The sequence below is a fragment of the Idiotropiscis lumnitzeri genome, chromosome 8 (genome assembly GCF_059441095.1).
Source record: "Idiotropiscis lumnitzeri isolate Australia: NSW breed Sydney's pygmy pipehorse chromosome 8, RoL_Ilum_1.0, whole genome shotgun sequence".
NCBI classification, from domain to species: domain Eukaryota; kingdom Metazoa; phylum Chordata; class Actinopteri; order Syngnathiformes; family Syngnathidae; genus Idiotropiscis; species Idiotropiscis lumnitzeri.
In genome coordinates this window covers 18,487,478-18,507,304 of record NC_142398.1, presented here as the reverse complement: position 1 = coordinate 18,507,304, position 19,827 = coordinate 18,487,478, and the positions used below count along the sequence as shown (strand labels likewise).

Below are 19,827 nucleotides of genomic sequence, written 5' to 3'. Positions count from 1 at the left end.
AAAATAAAGGCTCCATACGGTATCCGTCAAAACAGCCGGGAGGTCTACAGCAATTTCTGGTTAGTTTTCAAAATAAAGGTTAAGCGTTAATGCAATACAACTTGATCGTGCGTGCGCGCGCCCGCGTGTGTGGGTGCGTGTGTGTGTGTGTGTGTGCCCACTTCATACCACAGAGCTAGCTCATCATCAAAACATGTTCCACTCAATGAGCAAATTTATCATGCAAAGACTTTTTAGAGTAGGTGAGAGGTGAATTTTAAATGGCTGTAAATTAAACTCTATGCTCTCTGCCCAGGGACCAATGACAAAAAAATAGAAAGGTGTCAAATGGTAAAAAAAAATGTATCTAACTTCTGGAACATTTGATTTGGTGCGCGTACACAGTCGGTCATTATATTTCATGTCCATTACGCTTGCATAAAAATAGAGTTTCACTGTTATTTGTTTCCATGACATAAATTATTCACCCCAAAAAATCAATAAGGAGCTGATTCACAGAAACCAGACACGCGGACAAACAGGTCAATCAAAAGAAAGAAGTTTCACCTGATGGATTAAATTTCGTATTTTGTAGCTGCTGTTTTTTTGTTGTTGTTGTTGTTGTTTTTTTATTCTTGTAACTAAGCAGGCAAGAGATGACATTTTATTTTTAGATTGTGGTCGCAATATTCCGCTTACATTGTATATAAATGATCTGCTGTGTCTCAAAACCACTTAAAAGTATCTTACTTGCCAATAACATGACATTCTACTGCTCTGGAGAAAATCTGAAACAACTTCTGACTACTGTGAAACATAAATTGATCATGAAAAAAAAATGAACCTGTTAGATTCCCAAATTTTAAATGATGCTCCTCTAGTTACATGGAATGAAACAATGCCACTGGAAGTCAAAAATACTCTACGAGTCTACTGCTACAACTAAGCCATGCACACTAACAAGAATTCTGAAAAAGCTTCAGAGAACTCAATGTTGTGTGTTGATTGTGTGTGTCGGTTGCAACGGGTGAGCGAGACAAGCATCCATTTGTAACAAAGGAGACGTCTTACAGACCTTCACCAGGATGAATGATTTGACACGCACACAACATGCCATTGGAGAATCGTGCTTCTTCTGCGGTTTTATTGCCCTTAACGATCTGCTAAATCTACCCACCGAACAGCACACGACCCACATGCTCAAAAATAATGGGCAAAGGACACCCTTGCAGTTTTGGTTGCACCGAGGTCTTTAATCAAGACCTGCTTAATGCATAATGAACTTTCCTCCCCCACCCCCTCGAGACCTAGGAAAGCAAAGAGAAGAAAGAAAATTGACTCTGAAAGGGAGAAAAATGTAAGTGTTCACGCTAGATTATTTTTTTTTTTTACCATATTAAGGGTAATAATTAAACAACGTAGCCTAATCACATATATATATATATATATGCTCAAGTACATATTGTATTTTCTCTTCCATGCATTCTCCTCCCAAGCAGTTCCCATCGTTATTTAGTGACGATAAGCTTTCCGGCCTACAGGAAGAAGGCTGTTGCAATCAAACGAAATTGTTGCTCCACAATGTGATAATTTTGTCAGTCAAGTGCAAACACAAAAACAATGAATCAAGGATAAAGAAACGAAAGAAAACAAAACAACAACAAAAAATAATTCCTGAACCAGGCTGTACTGTTTGGCCTTGGTTGGTCGCATTCGCCAAAGCTTCAAGCAGCTGGGGAACACTTTTATACATCAGGACAAAGAGACTATTGATTTTTTTTTTAAATACATTTTTCACAGCATAACATAGCCACCCACTAAGACCAACACACAAAATAAAAAAATACTGGGTGGCGTTTATCTAACCAACTGTTGGGTTATGAAATATTATCCTCACAATGTGTTGATTATATCTGGAACCGAATGGCGAAAACTTCAGAGGGGAAAACTTGTAGTTTGAAATGTTTTCAGATACATGGTCCTGGAACTTTTGCAATACAGGCAAATACAACAAATCATGAAAAATCGTAGTGACTATAGAAACATGAGTAACAAAATTAATTCACATTAACCCTTTCAGATTTGATGAAACTATAATAAGACACTTCTGATGGCTTTTTACCGCAGTAAATTTGTAGGTTCTGAATTTCAGAAAGTCTAAATTACTCCAATAAAACCCACACTGACTTTTATGACACTGTTTGAATAAATCACAACTCATAATAACTATAGAGGGACCCGTTCCCTTCAGCCATTCAGGGAATATTTTTCATTTTGTCATGATAGTGCCTTATTTTTAATTCACCATTTTCGAGAATGCCTACTTTAATCTCTTTGTGTGCGTATGTGTGTGCGTGTGTGCGTGTGTGCGTGCGTGTGCGTGCGTGTGTCTGTGTGCTCGAGGATGTCTAAATATGTCCTACAAAGTAACAAAGTACAATTACCCAAAAGTACAAATGTAAAAAATTTCAACTATTTGTCTCTTTCTTAAGTAACTCATATTTATTATTTTTAATGAAGTTTTACTTTTACTTGTCAATCAACGCTTGAAAACAGAAATGATTACGTTCTATTTTGTACTCAATCTGTCAAAATATGCTCGATACGTTTTTTACCCTCTGAGGAAAATAACAGGATGTAAAAAAAAAAAAAAAGCCGAGGAGGTAAAGTAAACTCTGTTTGAGATCCGGATTGTCATATATGGCGGAGAGAATTTATTAAATTTGATAAGCTTCTGGTTTGCTTCGCAACTTGTAAATGGACCTCTATCGCCTCTCTGTGGTCATATGGGTTACTAAAATGTTGCTGGCTTGAAAACACAAGATTTAGAAATTCATTTTAGAAATGCATAACTTCAACGCGCATCACAAACTTCATTCCATGTTGATACGTCACCAGAAGCCAGCCAATGACAGACATCCTTCGCAGGCTGCGAAAACTCCTTCTCATGTGGAATTCCACGGATCACATAAAAAAGTGGCAAATTTGGACAGGCGTAGCAAATCTTACTTGACTCTCTTTTGTGCTCCGAATCAACCTTCGCTCAGAGTTCATGTCTATGGAAACAAATGCCAGATTTGCAGGCCGTGTTTTTTTGAATGATTAATCGGTTGTCATAATATATTAATTATGACACCTTTACATAAATGCATTATTTGTTGGGTCTAAATCATTTTTGGACCAATGAAGTGAAGTTAGAAAATATCCCATGGCACACTTGATGATCTCTCACGACACGCTCAAGCCCATGCTTGCCCACAGGTTATATTATCCAGTTTTGCCAGTTTGGCATTTCAGAGGAGAAAGATAACATCACATTAAGGAAGTGTTAAAGTAGGACACCGAGGGAAGGGCGGGCTCTAGCCGAGAACGACTCAACGTTGCGGCGCCATTCAGCCACAGCACTTAACAGCAGTTCCTGGTCGACGCTCCACACCACACAGCAACATGCGTGAGATTGTTCACTTGCAAGCCGGGCAATGCGGCAATCAGATTGGAGCAAAGGTAAATGAATGACGCTAATTAGCAATGTATTCCCTTGTAAGTAAAACTTACTCTAATTTTTGTTTCATTGTCTATGAATATATATATATGAGCGTCTGGAGTTCATTTTGGTTGTATTTTTTTTTATATATATTGCTGTCCATCTGTACAGAAGATAGAAGGTCAAACAGTCGTTTGAGAATTGTTTATTTTACATAATTACATTTATTTTCATCTTGCACTCCACAATAGATTCAATGTATTAACAAAACTAATACTAAAACTAATCAAAACAAATCTTAGTACAATGAAGCATTTTTGATTAAAAAAAAAAACTAACCTGCTTTAAAAAAAATTATTACAATTAACTCAGTTAAAAAAAATACATCATCAGAAATAAAATCTAACTATAATGAAATCATCAAAAATTATTATAACCCTGCTAAGTGAGTTTTTTTTTTTTTCATTTTTTGTGGTTAGTTTGGTTTTTTTAGTGGTGCAGTGTCACAGCCTGGGGCGTTGCAACAGGTTCCTCTGAAAATAATCTGCCTCCCCGCCAATAGTTTGAATGTACCCTACCTATTCAAATAAGATTTAGTAATGTTTGTATAATATTTGGTTACATTTGCAAGACACGTCACACATTATGAGTGCTACACTGGTCTGTTTGGATTCTTTTGCAGGGCGTAACGGGTGCATGGTGGTTTCGTAGCGTTGCCCATGTAGGATGTTAAAATGTGTCTTTCATATTTTTTATGTATTATTTAGCCACTAATCCTTAAAATATTAGCTTCATAATTATTCGGATGGTACATTGCCTTGTGTCTCTATTTAGAAACCTTCTGCAAAGTGTGTCACACTATCCGGTGGCATGATTTTATAACACAGACAACTAGGTGTGTATTTTATACATTGACTGCCTTCTTGGTTGTTGGAGCATGTCTTTGTCTGCTTACTATTAAAAAAAAAAAAAAAAACATGAAGTAATGTCCTGACATGACAGTTTTAGTTTCCGATCCCTGGCCAATGACAGACGGGTAACATTTGCTCCCATGCCCACCTGCTTTAAAATGCAGCCAAATGCTGCCTTGTTTCCAACTGTTTTTCGAGCGACACCGCCCAAACACCTGACAAACCAAATTTAATTTCTCCCACTCCTATTGTTCACTTCAAAAAGCAGACAGGTTTGTGAACTACCTGATTGCCACTGGGCATAAATCCAGTACGCCTGCTCTCTTTTCAACCTTTGCTACAAAAGCAATTTTGTCGAGACATTGTTGTCTGTCTCACTAGAAGTAAAATAAATAAATAAAGAATTTTACTGTTGACGGCAACGACCTAATTTGTAAAAACACCGAGTACTACATACTTTACACTAAAAGAAGTGAATGTGCGAGACCCACAAAAAAATCAGCAAGTGAAAGTACCTGCAGTGAGGTTTTGACAAAATATCAAAGAAATTGTTGTTTCTATTATGGCAATTGTTCAAATAGTTTGAGCCCCTGAACATTTCGGTAGTCTGTCTTAAGTTGTTATAACTTCAAAATGGCAAACGTGAAACTTCATTTTGTGAACATCTACTCTTTACCGATTTCATCATTTTAGTTCAAATCATAGTGGCGGTGTAGATGGAAATTACTGTATGTTGTTGTTCAAATCCTTCTGGTCCTTGCATTACATTGACGCAGTGTTTATAATGTTTCCTGTGTGTGAATTGTTCTATCTGTACCAGTTTTGGGAGGTGATCAGTGACGAACATGGCATCGACCCAACTGGATCCTACCATGGAGATTATCAACTCCAACTGGACAGAATCAATGTGTACTACAACGAGGCTACAGGTACGGAATACCTAAACACAACTGCAATAATTTACCTTTTCGAAAAGTAAAATCCAAGCTTTAATTGATTTGCAGGAGGAAAGTATGTTCCAAGGGCGGTCTTGGTGGATTTGGAGCCAGGCACCATGGACTCTGTCCGGTCAGGCCCATTTGGCCAGATATTTAGACCCGACAACTTTGTCTTTGGTAAACTACACCTTAATCTTTTATAAATTCCGAATATTGTAAAAAAAAAAAAGACATGATGGTATGAAATTCAATTGCTGCCGAGAAGATCAAAATGCGATCTTTCTTTCCAGGCCAGAGTGGAGCGGGAAATAATTGGGCCAAAGGTCACTACACAGAGGGAGCCGAACTGGTGGACTCAGTACTGGATGTGGTGAGGAAGGAGGCGGAGGGATGTGACTGCCTTCAGGGGTTCCAGCTTACACATTCTTTGGGTGGTGGTACTGGCTCTGGGATGGGAACCCTGCTCATCAGCAAAATCCGTGAGGAATACCCGGACCGTATCATGAACACCTTTAGTGTGGTGCCCTCTCCGAAGGTACAACTCATGTTGCCCTCACATTTTAAGGTCATTCCAGAATTTAGGCACGACTAATTTTCAAGTTTATGCCATTTGTTTGATATTTTAATTATATTTTCATCAAGAAAGGGTCATTGATATGATACTGTATAATTTGATCCGTTTGACGCAGTCATATACAATACGTTTTTTATGAGATATTTTATCTGTTTATATTTAACAGTAATGCACTTGAAGAACATATTGGAAAAGTACCATTTTATTGAAATGAAAATTTCAGTATTATTATTACTATTTACAGTACAGTACAACGTTGCAAATTTGAGAGTTGCAAACCAGTGCTAATGTCAAAAGTACATGCTAGCTGTGTTAGCTGTTATGCTTACTGGTCCAAATTAAACTTAGCTAGACAACAAATAAAGAAACTTTAATATCGATTTGTCTTCCGTTAATAGTCTTCCGTTTGTTGTCTTTTTACGAGTCTTTTTATTCTCCAAACTCCAAAATACATCACGTCTCTCCTCCACTCTGAGTTTCAACGGCTCGCCTCGGCTCGTGAGACGTTCAAAGCCCGCACCCGAAAAACGTTGATCAGTGTTACCTTCAATGGCAATTGGAAAAATCACTTACTTTCAACAAAACCGAAAATCCAGCAAAGCATCAGCAAAATAAACCACGTGGAGGTATTTGTAAATTCATGGCAAAGCAACAACTAATTTCAACATCATCATGCACACAATTTCAAACAAGTCTTATCTCCCACACTACATTGTGGCGGAAATCATTACTTGATTATGTCATTTCTGCTGAATCATGTAGCATATATAATTTCTTCCCTCTTCCTCTAGACGACTCAGAGGTGTGTGTACTGTACACATTTTGCATTCAGTGTTTTAAAAAATACAAGGAAGGCACGTCAACATAATCATATCCAAAAACACCTGATTTATTTTATGTAATGTTTGGTCGGTAAGTTGGTCACCAGAGGGAGGGAAAATAGAAACAATTTCATTTTAGAGATATTTGGTGTTTTAAATATTATTTCGTCATCTCTTTTAAGACAGCTAAAGTTACATTTTGTCTCAGGACGACTATAATTTACTCAGCAAGTGCTTGTTTCTATTTTTTTGTATGGATTTTTATTGGGGGCAGCATAGAAAATGTCCTAATTTCAGGAATGACCCTTGATAGTTGGTGGAGATTTACACTCTGCTGAGTGAAAGTCTATTTTTTAATTGCGCTGTAACGTTTCGCCTGCAGGTGTCCGACACAGTAGTAGAGCCCTACAATGCCACCCTGTCCGTCCACCAGCTTGTTGAGAACACAGACGAGACCTACTGCATTGATAACGAAGCATTGTATGACATCTGCTTCCGTACCCTCAAGCTGACCACACCCACTTACGGAGACCTCAACCACTTGGTTTCTGCCACCATGAGTGGTGTGACAACCTGCTTGCGTTTTCCCGGGCAGCTGAACGCGGACCTCCGCAAACTGGCTGTCAACATGGTCCCTTTCCCTCGTCTGCACTTCTTCATGCCGGGCTTTGCCCCGCTCACCAGCAGGGGGAGCACACAATACAGAGCACTCACCGTGCCTGAGCTCACTCAGCAGATGTTCGATTCGAAAAATATGATGGCCGCCTGTGACCCCCGCCACGGGCGCTACCTCACCGTGGCTGCCATATTTCGCGGGCTCATGTCCATGAAGGAGGTGGATGAGCAAATGCTGAATGTGCAAAACAAGAACAGCAGCTACTTCGTCGAGTGGATCCCCAACAACGTCAAAACGGCCGTCTGCGACATCCCGCCTCGCGGCCTCAAGATGTCCGCCACCTTCATCGGCAACAGCACTGCCATCCAGGAGCTGTTCAAGCGCATCTCTGAGCAGTTCACAGCTATGTTCCGCCGAAAGGCTTTCCTCCATTGGTACACGGGCGAGGGCATGGATGAGATGGAATTCACTGAGGCGGAGAGCAACATGAACGATTTGGTGTCAGAATACCAACAGTACCAGGATGCCAGCGCTGAGGAAGGAGACTTTGAGGAGGAGGAGGAAGAGGAGGACGTGGCCTAATACCTATTTCTCTTTTACAATTCACTGCCTCGCCATGCTCTTACTGTAACCCAGTGCTTCTCATTTATTTTCTGTTGCGCCCTCATCCCCCTAGCAAGAAGAAAACCATTTGCGCCCCCCGCCCCTCCACCACCCACTCTCCGCCGCAACTAGAAATAATAGCATTTTCGTTGCAAAAAAAAAAACCTACACCGTAGAGTTAATACTCACTGCTCACAATGGGCAAGGAGAGCGCCACTGCCAACTACTGGAGTGGATGTGCAATTACACTTTATTGTAGCCCGGCGGGAAAAAAGCATGTTCCCCAGGTTCACACGCGCCCCCCTGAGAATTGCACCGCGCCCCCACTATTTGAGAACCACTGCTTGTGGCTTTTTCTTTGTTTCTTTTTGTTCAGTACACCGTTCAATATCGGGGACATGTGTGAGTCTGCAATACATTGTATTTGAAATAATGTGTTTGATTTGGCATTGAATTTCAATAAATGTATTGGTCAGGAGCAAAATCTGTGTCTTTTCTTTTGGGGGGGGGGTCACAATTTAGCCTGAGCATGACACTCCAGTCATTTCCTCATCATCCACATTTGTGTCAGAGTAAAAAAAACACCAGACACTCCTCTGGCGTCGGTGTATTTGAGAAAAATTAAAGGAATGATACGAACGTTATTCCAGATGAATGTACAAGCCGCACCAGGCTATAAGCAGCAGTTTTCTATGTTGAAAAAAATTTGTTGTTTACTGCATGTACAGAATGATTTTTTGCTGTGAATGCACATAAACTGATTCTTAAAACAGTGCCTTTTAACATGGCAATAACTTTGCTAATCAAAACAGAACAGACCCAAGAGAAATTATTTAAAAAAAAATCAAGATTTATTTAGCGTATTTCCTGAATTATAGAGCACCCCTCCCGGTAAAAGAAAATCCACAGAAAAGCCGCATCGGTGTTTTAACCGCACGGTTCAAAATCGTGGAAAAAAGTAGCTGCTTATCGTGCGGAAAATACGGTAATAAATGACAATTTATAACACATCTCTCAAGTGCATTATTGCGCAGGTTTATCTACGTCAATAGTCAGAGCATCATGAACAACTTCAATTTGTCGGTGAAGTGACTATCAAAGTTTTGAATTTGTGGCATGGTGTCATATGCTCATGCACACATGATGACACAAGACTGAGATGAAGCAGGAAGTGTTCAGTCACGCGCAGACAGCGCTGATGGTGCAGACGGCCGCTACTTCTCTCTCGTCTTCCTGAACGACAACAGAGATCACGCCGGCGCTGTTCCGACACATGGACGCAGAGGCATTCAGACAGCATGGGTTCTAGAGTCAGGTACGTTAATCACGTCACCATCATCTTCCACCCTCCAAATCATGATGTGAAAGCTTCTGTCCATGTTTTTTTTTTTTTGTTACTTCCTCTCATATCTGAACATTTCCTGCACTGTGCACATTACACTCACTAAGTGACCCGAACTTTCAAATTATAACAGAAAGGAAAACTGAATGTTTCTCACAGACATAAACCATTTGAGTGTTTGCATGGCAATTCCATTCAAACCAACTGTAAATATTTCATGTAGTCCACTTGACAGATTAAAATTGCTTGACATTCTGCTATCAAGATTGTCTTTATGAGGCCATATTTTGTGTGACGGGTTCTCGTCTGGTCTTTATTTTCACAGACAAAATCCTGAGCGGGCGTTCAACATATACTTCGAGGCAACACGTCCGAGAGCCAGAGACAAAGGTGAGTCCCTTTTCGTTACCTTGCAACAAGGCTTGCAAGTGTATCAGCACAACTTCATCCAAAATACTCACACATTTACTCGCGGAACTGTACAACCCCAGAAACTGTTCTTCTGATAAACATTCTGTTGATGGTAGCACTCGTTCTCGAGAAGACGGTGACTACATACATCCTGGTAAAAGTAAAGCAATGCCATTTAAGCAGAACAACCGCCTGAAATAGATGATACAAACACAATCTGTAACAATGGGTATTTCCTGTTCTGTGGTTTGAAAACCACACCGCTTGTCCTGTTGCTTTGAACCAGAAAGCAACATGATCACATGACCCTCAATTCTTTTTTCCTTTTTTTTTAACATTCAATATTTATTTACAATATTCTATCTACGCGGCACGTCGGCCTCACAGTGCAGAGGTTGTGGGTTCGATTCCGACTCTGGCCTTCCTGTGTGGAGTTTGCATGTTCACCCCGTGCCTGCGTGGGTTTCCTCCGGGTACTCCGCTTTCCTCCCACATTCCAAAAACATGCTTGGCAAGTTGATTGGATGCGCTAAATTGTCCCTAGGTGTGTTTGTGAGCGCAAATGGTTGTTTGTCTCTGTGTGCCCTGCGATTGGCTGACAACCAGTTCAGGGTGTCCCCCGCCTACTGCCCGAAGATAGCTGGGATAGGTTCCAGCACCCCCCGCGACCCTTGAGAGGAGAAGTGGTACTTAAGATGGATGGATGTTCCGTCTTCCGTTTATTAAAGTTGTCACGGTTTTGAAAATACAAAAGAGGCGGTAAACACAGTCAATCTACAATTGCTATGAGGCTCCAATCGCGACTAGATTTACCTTTCATGAAACTATCCATCCATCCATTTCCTAAACCGCTAACAGTTCCTGTAGGTGTCATGGGAAATCATTAAATTTCAGTTAATATTTCAGAATTTTTTTATTTCTTAATGACATGCGTATGCGTGACGATTAATCTATTGATGCCAGTGACATAGAGTGACGGGCAGAACAATTAAATGCTCTGATATGACAGAAGGCACAAGAGACCAGTATATCCTCTTTTTGCATTTTGTAGCAATGGGAAAATGAAGCTTCAAATTTGCCTCATGAACCGCTTATTGTATTTTTGAGTCCTCGAGATGGCTTTGGTGGTTTAAATAAAGGGTTTTAAAAAAACTGGGAAGTCAGCCCAATGTTGAACAAAGAGTGCCATCTACAGGAGGCCAAAAATACCACAACTGGTTCATGAAGCACATTTGAAGCTTCATTTACCCATCACTAGAATTTTGTAGTCTGGAAATTACGGTAAGCGGATGTGAATAGGAAATTAGCCAGTTAATGAGTTTTTTTTTAAAGAAGTATGAATTATGAAACCTGTTAGCGTCTCGTCATGCATGGTTGTTTCTTTTGTGGCATCGTAAGATTTAGATAAAGCGCTATACTGTAAACATGCCCTCCATTTACCATTTTAAAGTGAAATGGGTGACTTGGCTCGATCATAGTTGGGAAGTACTACAGTAATGTAAAGGTATGTATTTGTGTGCTACAGATCCAGTTGTACGTTTTCAGTTTCCAGACAACTTCAGAGATGAGGTACACATTTTTTGCATCCACTAGCATGACATAATGCGCTACATGCATCCATCTACGGTCAACTTTGAATGACATATTGTATCTATCACACAAAAATAATAATCTGAATTAAAAAAAAAACAAAATAATAATAATAATCTGCTTTGTAGGAGTCTTCTCAAACATTATCCAGATTTTGCTTTCCATACAACATAGAAAGGTGAGTTTTCCATCATTACTTCAGCCTAACGGCGAGCCTTGTAACTGTTTAAATTTCTTTTTTGGGTGTTTTTATTGGCTGGTAGCAGGGCTGCCTTTTGTTGTTTTGTGTGGCCTCACAATATGAGGTGCTGTTTATAACATTTACAGTTAACAAATGGCATAGAAACTCTCATAGCCACCAAGAAAAAAATCCTCACTGCCGAAACTCTGGACAACTCAGAAATTCTCACTAAAACCCCCAAACTTTCCCATATGACAACAAAAAAAAACTCTCACTCAGAAAATAAAAGGAATGAAAAACACATCCAAAAAGTTCTTAGTCACTAAAAACCACCTTGCTTTGAGTTAAAATGTGAGTGTGTGTATGGGTGTGAGTTTTTCCAAATGAGGTTTTTTTTGGGTGTATTTGAAAGTTGTTGTTTTTTTTTTTATGTGAGTGAACGTTTTATCATTAGTCTCCGAGAAAGTTGGGAGAGTTCCATTTTTTTTTTTAACAAGCGTGTGATTGTTTCTTGGAGCATGTAAGGTTTTATAGTTTTCCCGCGAAATCTCTCGGAGTGAGTGAAAATGTTATTTACAATACAATACAACTTTATTTATACAGCACTTTTCACAACAACTGGAGCTGCAACAAAGCGCTTTCCATAACGGTGTCATATAAATCAGTGGGAAATTAGTACTATTTGTGTGAGTTTTTTTAGTGGGCGTGAGGTTTTTTGGGTGTGTGTGAGAGGGATTTTTTTTTTCATGAGTGTGTGTGTTTTTTGTTTTTTTTTGCTGAGGTGAGAGGTTTTTGGTTGAGTGTGAATGTCTTTGGTACACAGAAGTGGTAACTGTTACTTTTTTGTGGCCTATGTCCCGCACTCCGTTGTCATCCACTACCCTGTTCTTGTCTAATAGCACAACAAAAGCAGAAGCTGCATCTTATCAGAATCTGATAAGGCAAAAAAATTGTCTGCATTTTTTTTTTTTGCCAACATTTTAAACTTGGACTTGACTGCACTCTCTTTCCAACATGTTTTATTCAGGGTGAGGAAAGAAGTGGCTGTGCAGCACTTTACTTTTGTCCTGACTGATATTGATGGATACCAACGCTTTGGCTTCTGCCGCCTCACTGGCCGTGCTCAGATGTGCCTTTGCATCCTCAGGTATGAACATGTCAGGCCAAATGCTCATGCCAAGTAAAATCACTCCATAGAGTATATCACGATGACTGTTTCCACAGTTACCTTCCCTGGTTTGAGGTCTTTTATAAATTTCTTAATACCCTAGCCGACTGCATCATTAACGGCCAGGTGAGTTTGGAATGAAGTCAAGTCTAATGTGTTCCAAAAAAACATGTTTACACTGAACAGTTTCATTTGCTCAACAGACCAATGACATGAAAGTGATGCTCTCTGCACTCTACAAGCAACCCATACCACAGGCAAATGGATCTATCACACTGCAAATGGTAAATCTTTCAAATTTATAAACAGTATCAATAAATATTTGCTAATTGTATATGCCCTGCCATTTAGACAACCAAAGTGACAAAAGGTAGTGAGTCCAGGAACAGTTTATGACCTCACCTACAATAATAGCGGAGAGTTTTTGTTCTGGCTTTATATGTTCGAACCATAAGATGGGGTTGAACGTTTTCAGACGCTTTTTCCAGCAATCAATCAAAATTTGTTATTATAAAAAAAAAAATTCCAATACATCACCTTTTCATACTACTACTACTACTAATAATGATATAATAATAATAATGATAAAAAAGATAACAATAATAAAAGGGTATATAAAATAATATTCATGAAATTATTAATAAGGGTTAGGGTTCAGCAACAAGTGGATTCTATTCTGAAAATTTATAAAAAGGAAAGGCTTTTTAAATCCATCTGAAAAATACCTTTAAGGACACTCTGATTAACATTTTCTGTTAGCTAGTGTTATAATTTCTCAAAAATTATAATGTTGAATCCCTCTGATAAGGTTCCATGCTTCATTGCACCTGATCCGAGAGGTCTGCCATCTATTCCTGAAAATGTGAGTAATTTGATTCAAACGTCGCATCCCGAGTTTGACTCGCTAGCAACTCTGCTGTGTTCACATGTGTCCGTGTGTGTATCCCAGAGGAACTTGACAGAGCTGGTAGTGGCAGTAGATGTGACGAACCTTCTGCAACTCTACGCCAGCATGTTGTTTGAGAGACGCATCCTCATATTTGCTTGCAAACTCAGTACTGTATGTATTGTTTTGCATTACATTTTATACCATCTTTACACACACACATATTAAGTAACTGTGTTGTTTGTAGTTGACGTCTTGCGTACACGCACTTGGGGCTCTGTTATATCCAATGCACTGGCAACACATCTTCATCCCAGTCCTGCCACCTCACCTTCTGGACTATTGCTGGTAAGCCTGCCAGTCTGTCATCTGCATTTCAATGCATCACATCTGGTATGACCTGTTACAGTGCTCCTATGCCGTACCTTATTGGGGTTCACAGCAGTCTATACGAGGTAAGAAATTGTGTGAATTTTTAGCACATTTATAAGCACCCCCATTTAATAACAGTGTGAGTTTGGCAGAAGGTGAGGAGTCGAGGCTTGGAAGAAGTTGTCATTTTGAATGTGGATACAAACATACTGGAGACGCCCTTCAATGATCTGAAGAAGATACCTTCAGATGTGGTAATAGAGCCTTTGTGTGTGTGAATTGTCGTCCGCGTTCCAATTCTGTTGGAAGGGAGTGCAAGTACACTGGTATTGAAAATACCTATTTATTGATGTTTATAGTCATACTTAAGTATCGGTCAATCTAGAGTGAATATGTGTGGATATGTCTACACACCCCTGTTCAAACGCTATGTATGTGTGTGGGGGGGGGGGGGGGGGAAGAAAACAAGTTCAACGAAATAATTTGAAAACTTTTTCCACCTTAATGTGACCTAACTTGGACAATTCAATTGAAAAATAAAATAAAGTATTCTCAAAAGCGGAATTAAAAATAAACAATTGTGCTGGTGTGGTTGCACAAGTGTGCACACTGTTGTATAATAAGAATGCGACTGTGGCCAGAATTAATCAGTACTATTTGAATTTAAATGAGAGTCAACACACAGATGCCACTATTTAAAGTGCCTCTGATTAACCCCCCAAAAGTTTTGTTTGAGCAGGAGTTCCCAGAAATTTTTTTTTTGCTTCCCTGGCAAAAGCAAGAGTGTTTTACTGACTACTATTTGGAAGCATGATGTAGCCACCATCATGCTTCACTGGTGATATGGTGTTATTTTGGCAATTGGTGTTGTTTTTTTTTTTTTTTTTGCTAAACATACCTTTTGGAATTATGAGCAAAAAACGTCAACCATGGAAAGTATTTGTGGTGGAAGCTCTTTTTCTTCAGCTGAATCTGAAGAAAGACAAAATATAGGGAATTAAGAACAGTTCCAACAGTTCCACACAACAGACACAAAATCGTAAGGGTTCTCCTAGAAAGAAAAAAGAATATCAGGACGGGAGGAAAAAGTAGATTTATTTGGGTTTAATTAGAAGCATTACAGTTGGTGACATGTTTACTGACTGCCACCTAACATGAACTTGACTTGTAATTGTACGATATATCTATCCCCAGATGTCTGCCCTGAAAGTATGTTTGAAGCGCCAGGTAGTTTCTGCTGGTTGTGGGGTCTCGCGGGCCTTTCTCAAGGCCCAGTCTGTCCTGTTTGGAGGATACAAAGATGCTCTGCAGAACCATCAGGTGCGGTGTTTTTATTTAAAAAAAAAAAAAAAAAGATAAATCCCTCAGGGCAAATTAGTATTATTCTGTTGCATATTTGCCTGCATTATTACTATTATTATGTATTCTAATTACCCGCTAATTTATATCACATCATACGGAAAGCGCTTTGTTACAGCTCCAGCTGTTGTGAAATGCGCTATACTATAAATAAAGTTGTATTATATCGTATTATTAATATATATAAATATTGATTGTAATATTTTCTGTAATTTTGCAGGAGGGTGGTATATGCTTCAGTAATGATCTGTTTCTAGATCACAAATCAGCCAGTATGAGGCGCTTTCTACAAAGTGCCATTCATTTACAGTTTTTCAAACAGGTACAGAACATGGCTTCTCCAAGCGTCTACTGCTCTCTACTGGACAAAAATTGTAAACGTGTACTGTACGGTATATACTCATTGAAAACCTGGGGGGAATCTTCACGTACAAAATAATTGCACACTGCAAGACCATTATACATTTGTGACTTGTGTGGTTTTGTTAAATTTATTTAGTCAGCATATGAATCTGATTGGAAGAAATAGTCATCCATGGGCTAAAGTGTGAAATATTTTCAGTTTATTGATGGACGCCTGGATATTCTGAACACAGGGAAAGTCCCTCAAGACCTCTTTGAAGAGGAAATCCTTGAGTGTGAAACAACAGGTATGTACGGTGTGTTGGGGTGTGGAGAGATTGTGGATGGAAGAATCTGTCACATATCTCCTTATTGGCCTTTTTTTGCTCGTTTGTTTGTTTTAGGAAAGAGTAAATCTTACCTACACCTAGTTGGTAATTTAAAGGTAAGTTATGAGTTAGTAAGTTAGTACTAGTAAAAAAAGTATTTTCCCATATTGTTGCATAATTCAGGATGCCGTTGCTTTTTTGACAGAGAGGTGGAGAAGCGCTGATCCTCAACATGAAGTCCAAAAAAAATCACATACGGGTGAGTGTAAGATGAGGAGTGTTAAGCGAGAGTAGCGTCTGCTGGACTTGAACTAATGTTTATATGCAATAATGCTTTTTATCTTTACCAGGCAAAAGACAAAAAATCCGGTTTGAAAAGCACTTTGAAACCTAAGGTGAGCTAAGTGTTATGGTTGCAGCAATACTTACATATGATGTGATACATTTGGGTCTCCACCACCAAGTGTGAATATATGTGTACCTGTAAAGCAGGCCTTCGGTCAAACACAGGTCTTTCAGAGAGGCGGATCATTGTCACACCATTGTGCTCAGACTGACTGTCTGCAGAACCGTCTGCCAATCACACAACACTTTGGAATGGTAACAATTAAAACATTACGGACATCTCCGCCGTTAAAGGAAAGCTGTTTGAGCATTTGTTTGAAATATTTTGTCCATCTTGTAGTGGTATTCTCTTTTTCCTCAATTGTAAGACACTAGTAGAATTACTAGGGCACACTAGTATGGGACGACCGGGCCTGACTTTTTCCAAAACTTTAGTAGTGGACCTCTACAAGTAAACAATTAAATAGATGATCAAACGTTACCAGTAAGAAATAGTTGTTCTAACCCTAACCCTAACCCCCAACCCTAACCCTAACCCTCCTAACCCCTCTACTGATGCATCATTCTATGACTGTGATGGATTGTCTTACTAGTGTGGACAAAGAGTGAACTAGTAAACGGATCTTAAGGTGAATATCAGAGATATAGAATAAATGCTCACACGGCTTTACATATGTGTGAGAAAAATAAAGCTTCACATCCAGTGCCTTCAACTAATTTATCTTGCACTCTTTTTGTGTTGTCTTCACATTGTTGTTGCTACTTGTCTGTCATTCTGTTTCGTTTTTGTTTGGTGCTGGTGATTAGTCACGTCCTCGTCGGCCCAGTTCCAAACTTGGTGTCAACCGAGGCCAGGGCATCGAGGCAGCTGCAGAAGCATGGAACGGGTAGGAGACATAAACCTGTGGATAGTGATGGGTAAATGAAGCTTCAAATCTGGTTCATGAACCAGTTGCAGTATTTTTGGACTCCTGTAGATGGCACTCTCTGTTCAACATTGCGCTGAAATCACATTGGCTTGTCATTTTTTAAACCCTTCATTAAAACCAACAGTGCCATCGAGAGGACTCAAAAATACAATAACTGGTTCATGAGGCAAATATAAAGCTTCATTTTCCCATCACTACCTGTGGACAAGTATCAAGACCCGTGTCCCATTTATCAATTCGTTCACCATTTAGCTTACCAACTTTTGCTGGACGTCGTTTTGCTTTGTCCTGACTTTAATTCTATCATTCTAACACCTTTGGGATGAAGTAAAATAAAACAGGCGAGCCTAAGTGTAGCATGCCCTCCGAACAAGGATGAGACTTTACTAATGATTTTGTGGTTTATTTTTTTAGCAACATTTATCCATAACCGTGTAACCTTTCGAACCTAATCACCGCGTAAGAGCTGAAACACATTTCAAAACACACGCAAACAATTAGCAAACAAATTTCACATTCAACACTCAATATTCACAAACATAAAATACTTATATACATCTTTTACACACCTTTTGCCTCTTCGGAGGGGTGCTAGTAAAGGAAATGTCAGTTTTTTCTGGGGATCAAATGAAACTCTCAGCCGTACTCTGTTAATTGTTTTACGTGTGAACTGTACTAAACAGGAAGTTTTCATTCAAAATAAAAGCTCATAGCTAAAACCGGAAGTAGAACTTATAAATGCAAATTTCAAATGAAAATAAAATCTAATAAGATCACGACTGCAGTTCCAAAAATATGAATATGGTTAGTTACACTAAGACATTAGGCCCTCTCAAAGGTCAGTGACTCTGACCTCACAAAATTTCTTCTGAATGAACAAAAATTGCTCCGGCACGCTCCCAATAGATTTGAAGTTCACTTCAACTTGACTCACTTTCTCTCATTTTCACTTCCTGTACATTAATTGGATGTCTAAATTCTTGTTTGGTCCGGGCCTGTGTATCAAGGGCCATGTCTGGGCAAGGGGTCAAGCCTGACTCTGAGCTTGAAAAGGAGGAAGAGGAGGAGTCGCTGTGTGATCTCGAGGAAATGGATCTTCTAAGCGAGATCTTTGACACGCTCTGCACTCGCAGCTCACATGACCGGGGCCTGCTATATGGCACACGCAGCCTGGATCTCTATGGACCAGACAGCCATGACTATATTACAAAGGTGAGAACATAAAACGGACACATACATAATGCCACACTGTAGAAATGAATAAGTAAGAACTATATCATAATGCTTCATTTCATTTATTACTGTGCTAAACGTCAATGCTGAGGAGGGTTTTTTTTTTTTTTTTCAAATATACCCATTTAGCTGAAAATATAACTTTCTTTATAATTATATTAAATTATTCACAGTCAGTCTGTGATTTCTAGATTCATTTTTTGATCAGTTTTTTTAGCCCAAAAAATATCCCTTGTCAATGTTTTAATGTCAAATGTGTCAAATTTAAAGGTGGTTAAATTGTAATATACTTCCCCCCTAAGTACGGCTGTTATATCGTTTTCGGGGTTTTCATCTTGATCAGAAAAAATTCACATGTCTGCAGAAAACATTTTTTAGTTTGAAGTGGAATTTTTGACAAAGCACTCATATTGGATCTCATTATCTCTCCGTCTTATTCAGTCGTGCAGGTGTACCCGGTGTAAATTTCATTTCACTACTATTGTGTTTAGCGTGGTGGAGTCAATCCCAGCCAAGAGAGCCTCTCTCTGTTCACACGTGGCAGTGGCAGCCTTCACAGCTGGAATCCGGAACAGTCCGAGGAGATCCAAACATTGACTGAGAACTCGGATTGGCTGAGCCTTGACCCGAACAAAACTGACATGGATGCATCACCATTTGCGGGAGAAGAAGAAGAGATGCTAAGAGGCATTGGAGATCAACAGGAGAACATTAAGGTGGCAATAAATATGGACCATGGAGTAGAAATCCAGAACAAAAATAGTTCAACGGAAGTAAAGTTTGAGGCAGAAAAATGGAAGAATGACCCAGAAAGGAAAGTGACTTTAAAACAGTGTCCTGAGGAGGAAACAGCTGAGCGACATGAGGACAAAGAGTTGAAAACGACGGAAGATGGTTCAACTCTGCGAACAAATGACAAGCAACGTGACAAAAACAAAACAGTTGAAATACAGGAGGATGCAACAGAAGAGCAAAGAGCAAAACTGGTTGAGAAAAGTCAAGAGGTTGACCTTGAGCATCATGTGTCCAGATAAGACTTCCTGGAGAAATCAAAGAACTTGGCCAGGACTGACAGACAAACATGTCGGGCGTATAATTCATTGACCCATTCGGACGCGAAGAGCACCATCAAGCATGAGCAGGGAGTCCCAACTCCTGTCAAGGTGTCAGAACTCAAAAAGATGTTTGAATCTCAATGGAGCAGCCACACTGGCTGACTGGGTCCGCTCAAGCCCCACCCCCCAAAAAAACTATATGTCAATCTATCTTTTGACAAAGTTTGGATCATGCCTAAGAACGTAAGTAAGCAATGGGGTTCATATATTCTTTATTTTTACTTACAAAAGTGAACAGAATAAAAGTGCATCATTGTTACCAGTGTCAATCAGTATCCTTCAGGAGTGTAATACATAAT

General features: G+C 39.4%; 3 protein-coding genes across 5 annotated transcripts in view; 2 read left to right on the top strand and 1 right to left on the bottom strand.

The window, feature by feature from the left end:
• LOC148332532 (glucagon receptor-like) overlaps positions 1-17,822 on the bottom strand; it is a 41,624-nt gene extending 23,802 nt beyond the window's left edge. Inside the window, exons 1-3 of the mRNA XM_088302343.1 lie at positions 17,750-17,822; positions 16,336-16,387; positions 14,775-14,848 (exon numbers count right to left, since the gene is read on the bottom strand). The gene's annotated coding sequence lies outside the window, so the exon portion shown is untranslated. The remainder of the gene's footprint in view (positions 1-14,774; positions 14,849-16,335; positions 16,388-17,749) is intronic.
• LOC148332533 (tubulin beta-4B chain-like) lies at positions 3,350-8,410 on the top strand. The gene is made up of 5 exons (XM_088302470.1): positions 3,350-3,483; positions 5,195-5,303; positions 5,379-5,489; positions 5,603-5,847; positions 7,090-8,410. Exons 1-5 carry the CDS (start codon positions 3,427-3,429, stop codon positions 7,903-7,905), a joined length of 1,338 nt encoding a protein of 445 aa, XP_088158596.1. The 5' UTR covers positions 3,350-3,426; the 3' UTR covers positions 7,906-8,410.
• dennd1c (DENN domain containing 1C) lies at positions 9,112-19,787 on the top strand. 3 transcript variants are annotated; one of them, XM_088302326.1, is made up of 22 exons: positions 9,112-9,241; positions 9,594-9,658; positions 11,205-11,248; positions 11,398-11,447; positions 12,478-12,597; positions 12,675-12,744; positions 12,822-12,902; positions 13,427-13,480; positions 13,568-13,678; positions 13,752-13,852; positions 13,914-13,959; positions 14,029-14,130; positions 15,071-15,196; positions 15,456-15,557; positions 15,798-15,885; positions 15,982-16,022; positions 16,112-16,165; positions 16,257-16,301; positions 16,417-16,506; positions 17,059-17,138; positions 18,188-18,392; positions 18,905-19,787. In XM_088302326.1, the coding sequence occupies exons 1-22, from the start codon at positions 9,225-9,227 to the stop codon at positions 19,445-19,447; spliced, it is 2,235 nt and encodes a 744-aa protein (XP_088158452.1). In that variant the 5' UTR covers positions 9,112-9,224; the 3' UTR covers positions 19,448-19,787. The 3 variants fall into 3 exon arrangements, with proteins under 3 accessions (XP_088158452.1, XP_088158453.1, XP_088158451.1); XM_088302325.1 differs by having other exon boundaries at positions 9,210-9,241; positions 16,399-16,506; XM_088302327.1 differs by lacking the exon at positions 16,417-16,506.
• The last annotated feature ends 40 nt before the right edge of the window (positions 19,788-19,827 follow it).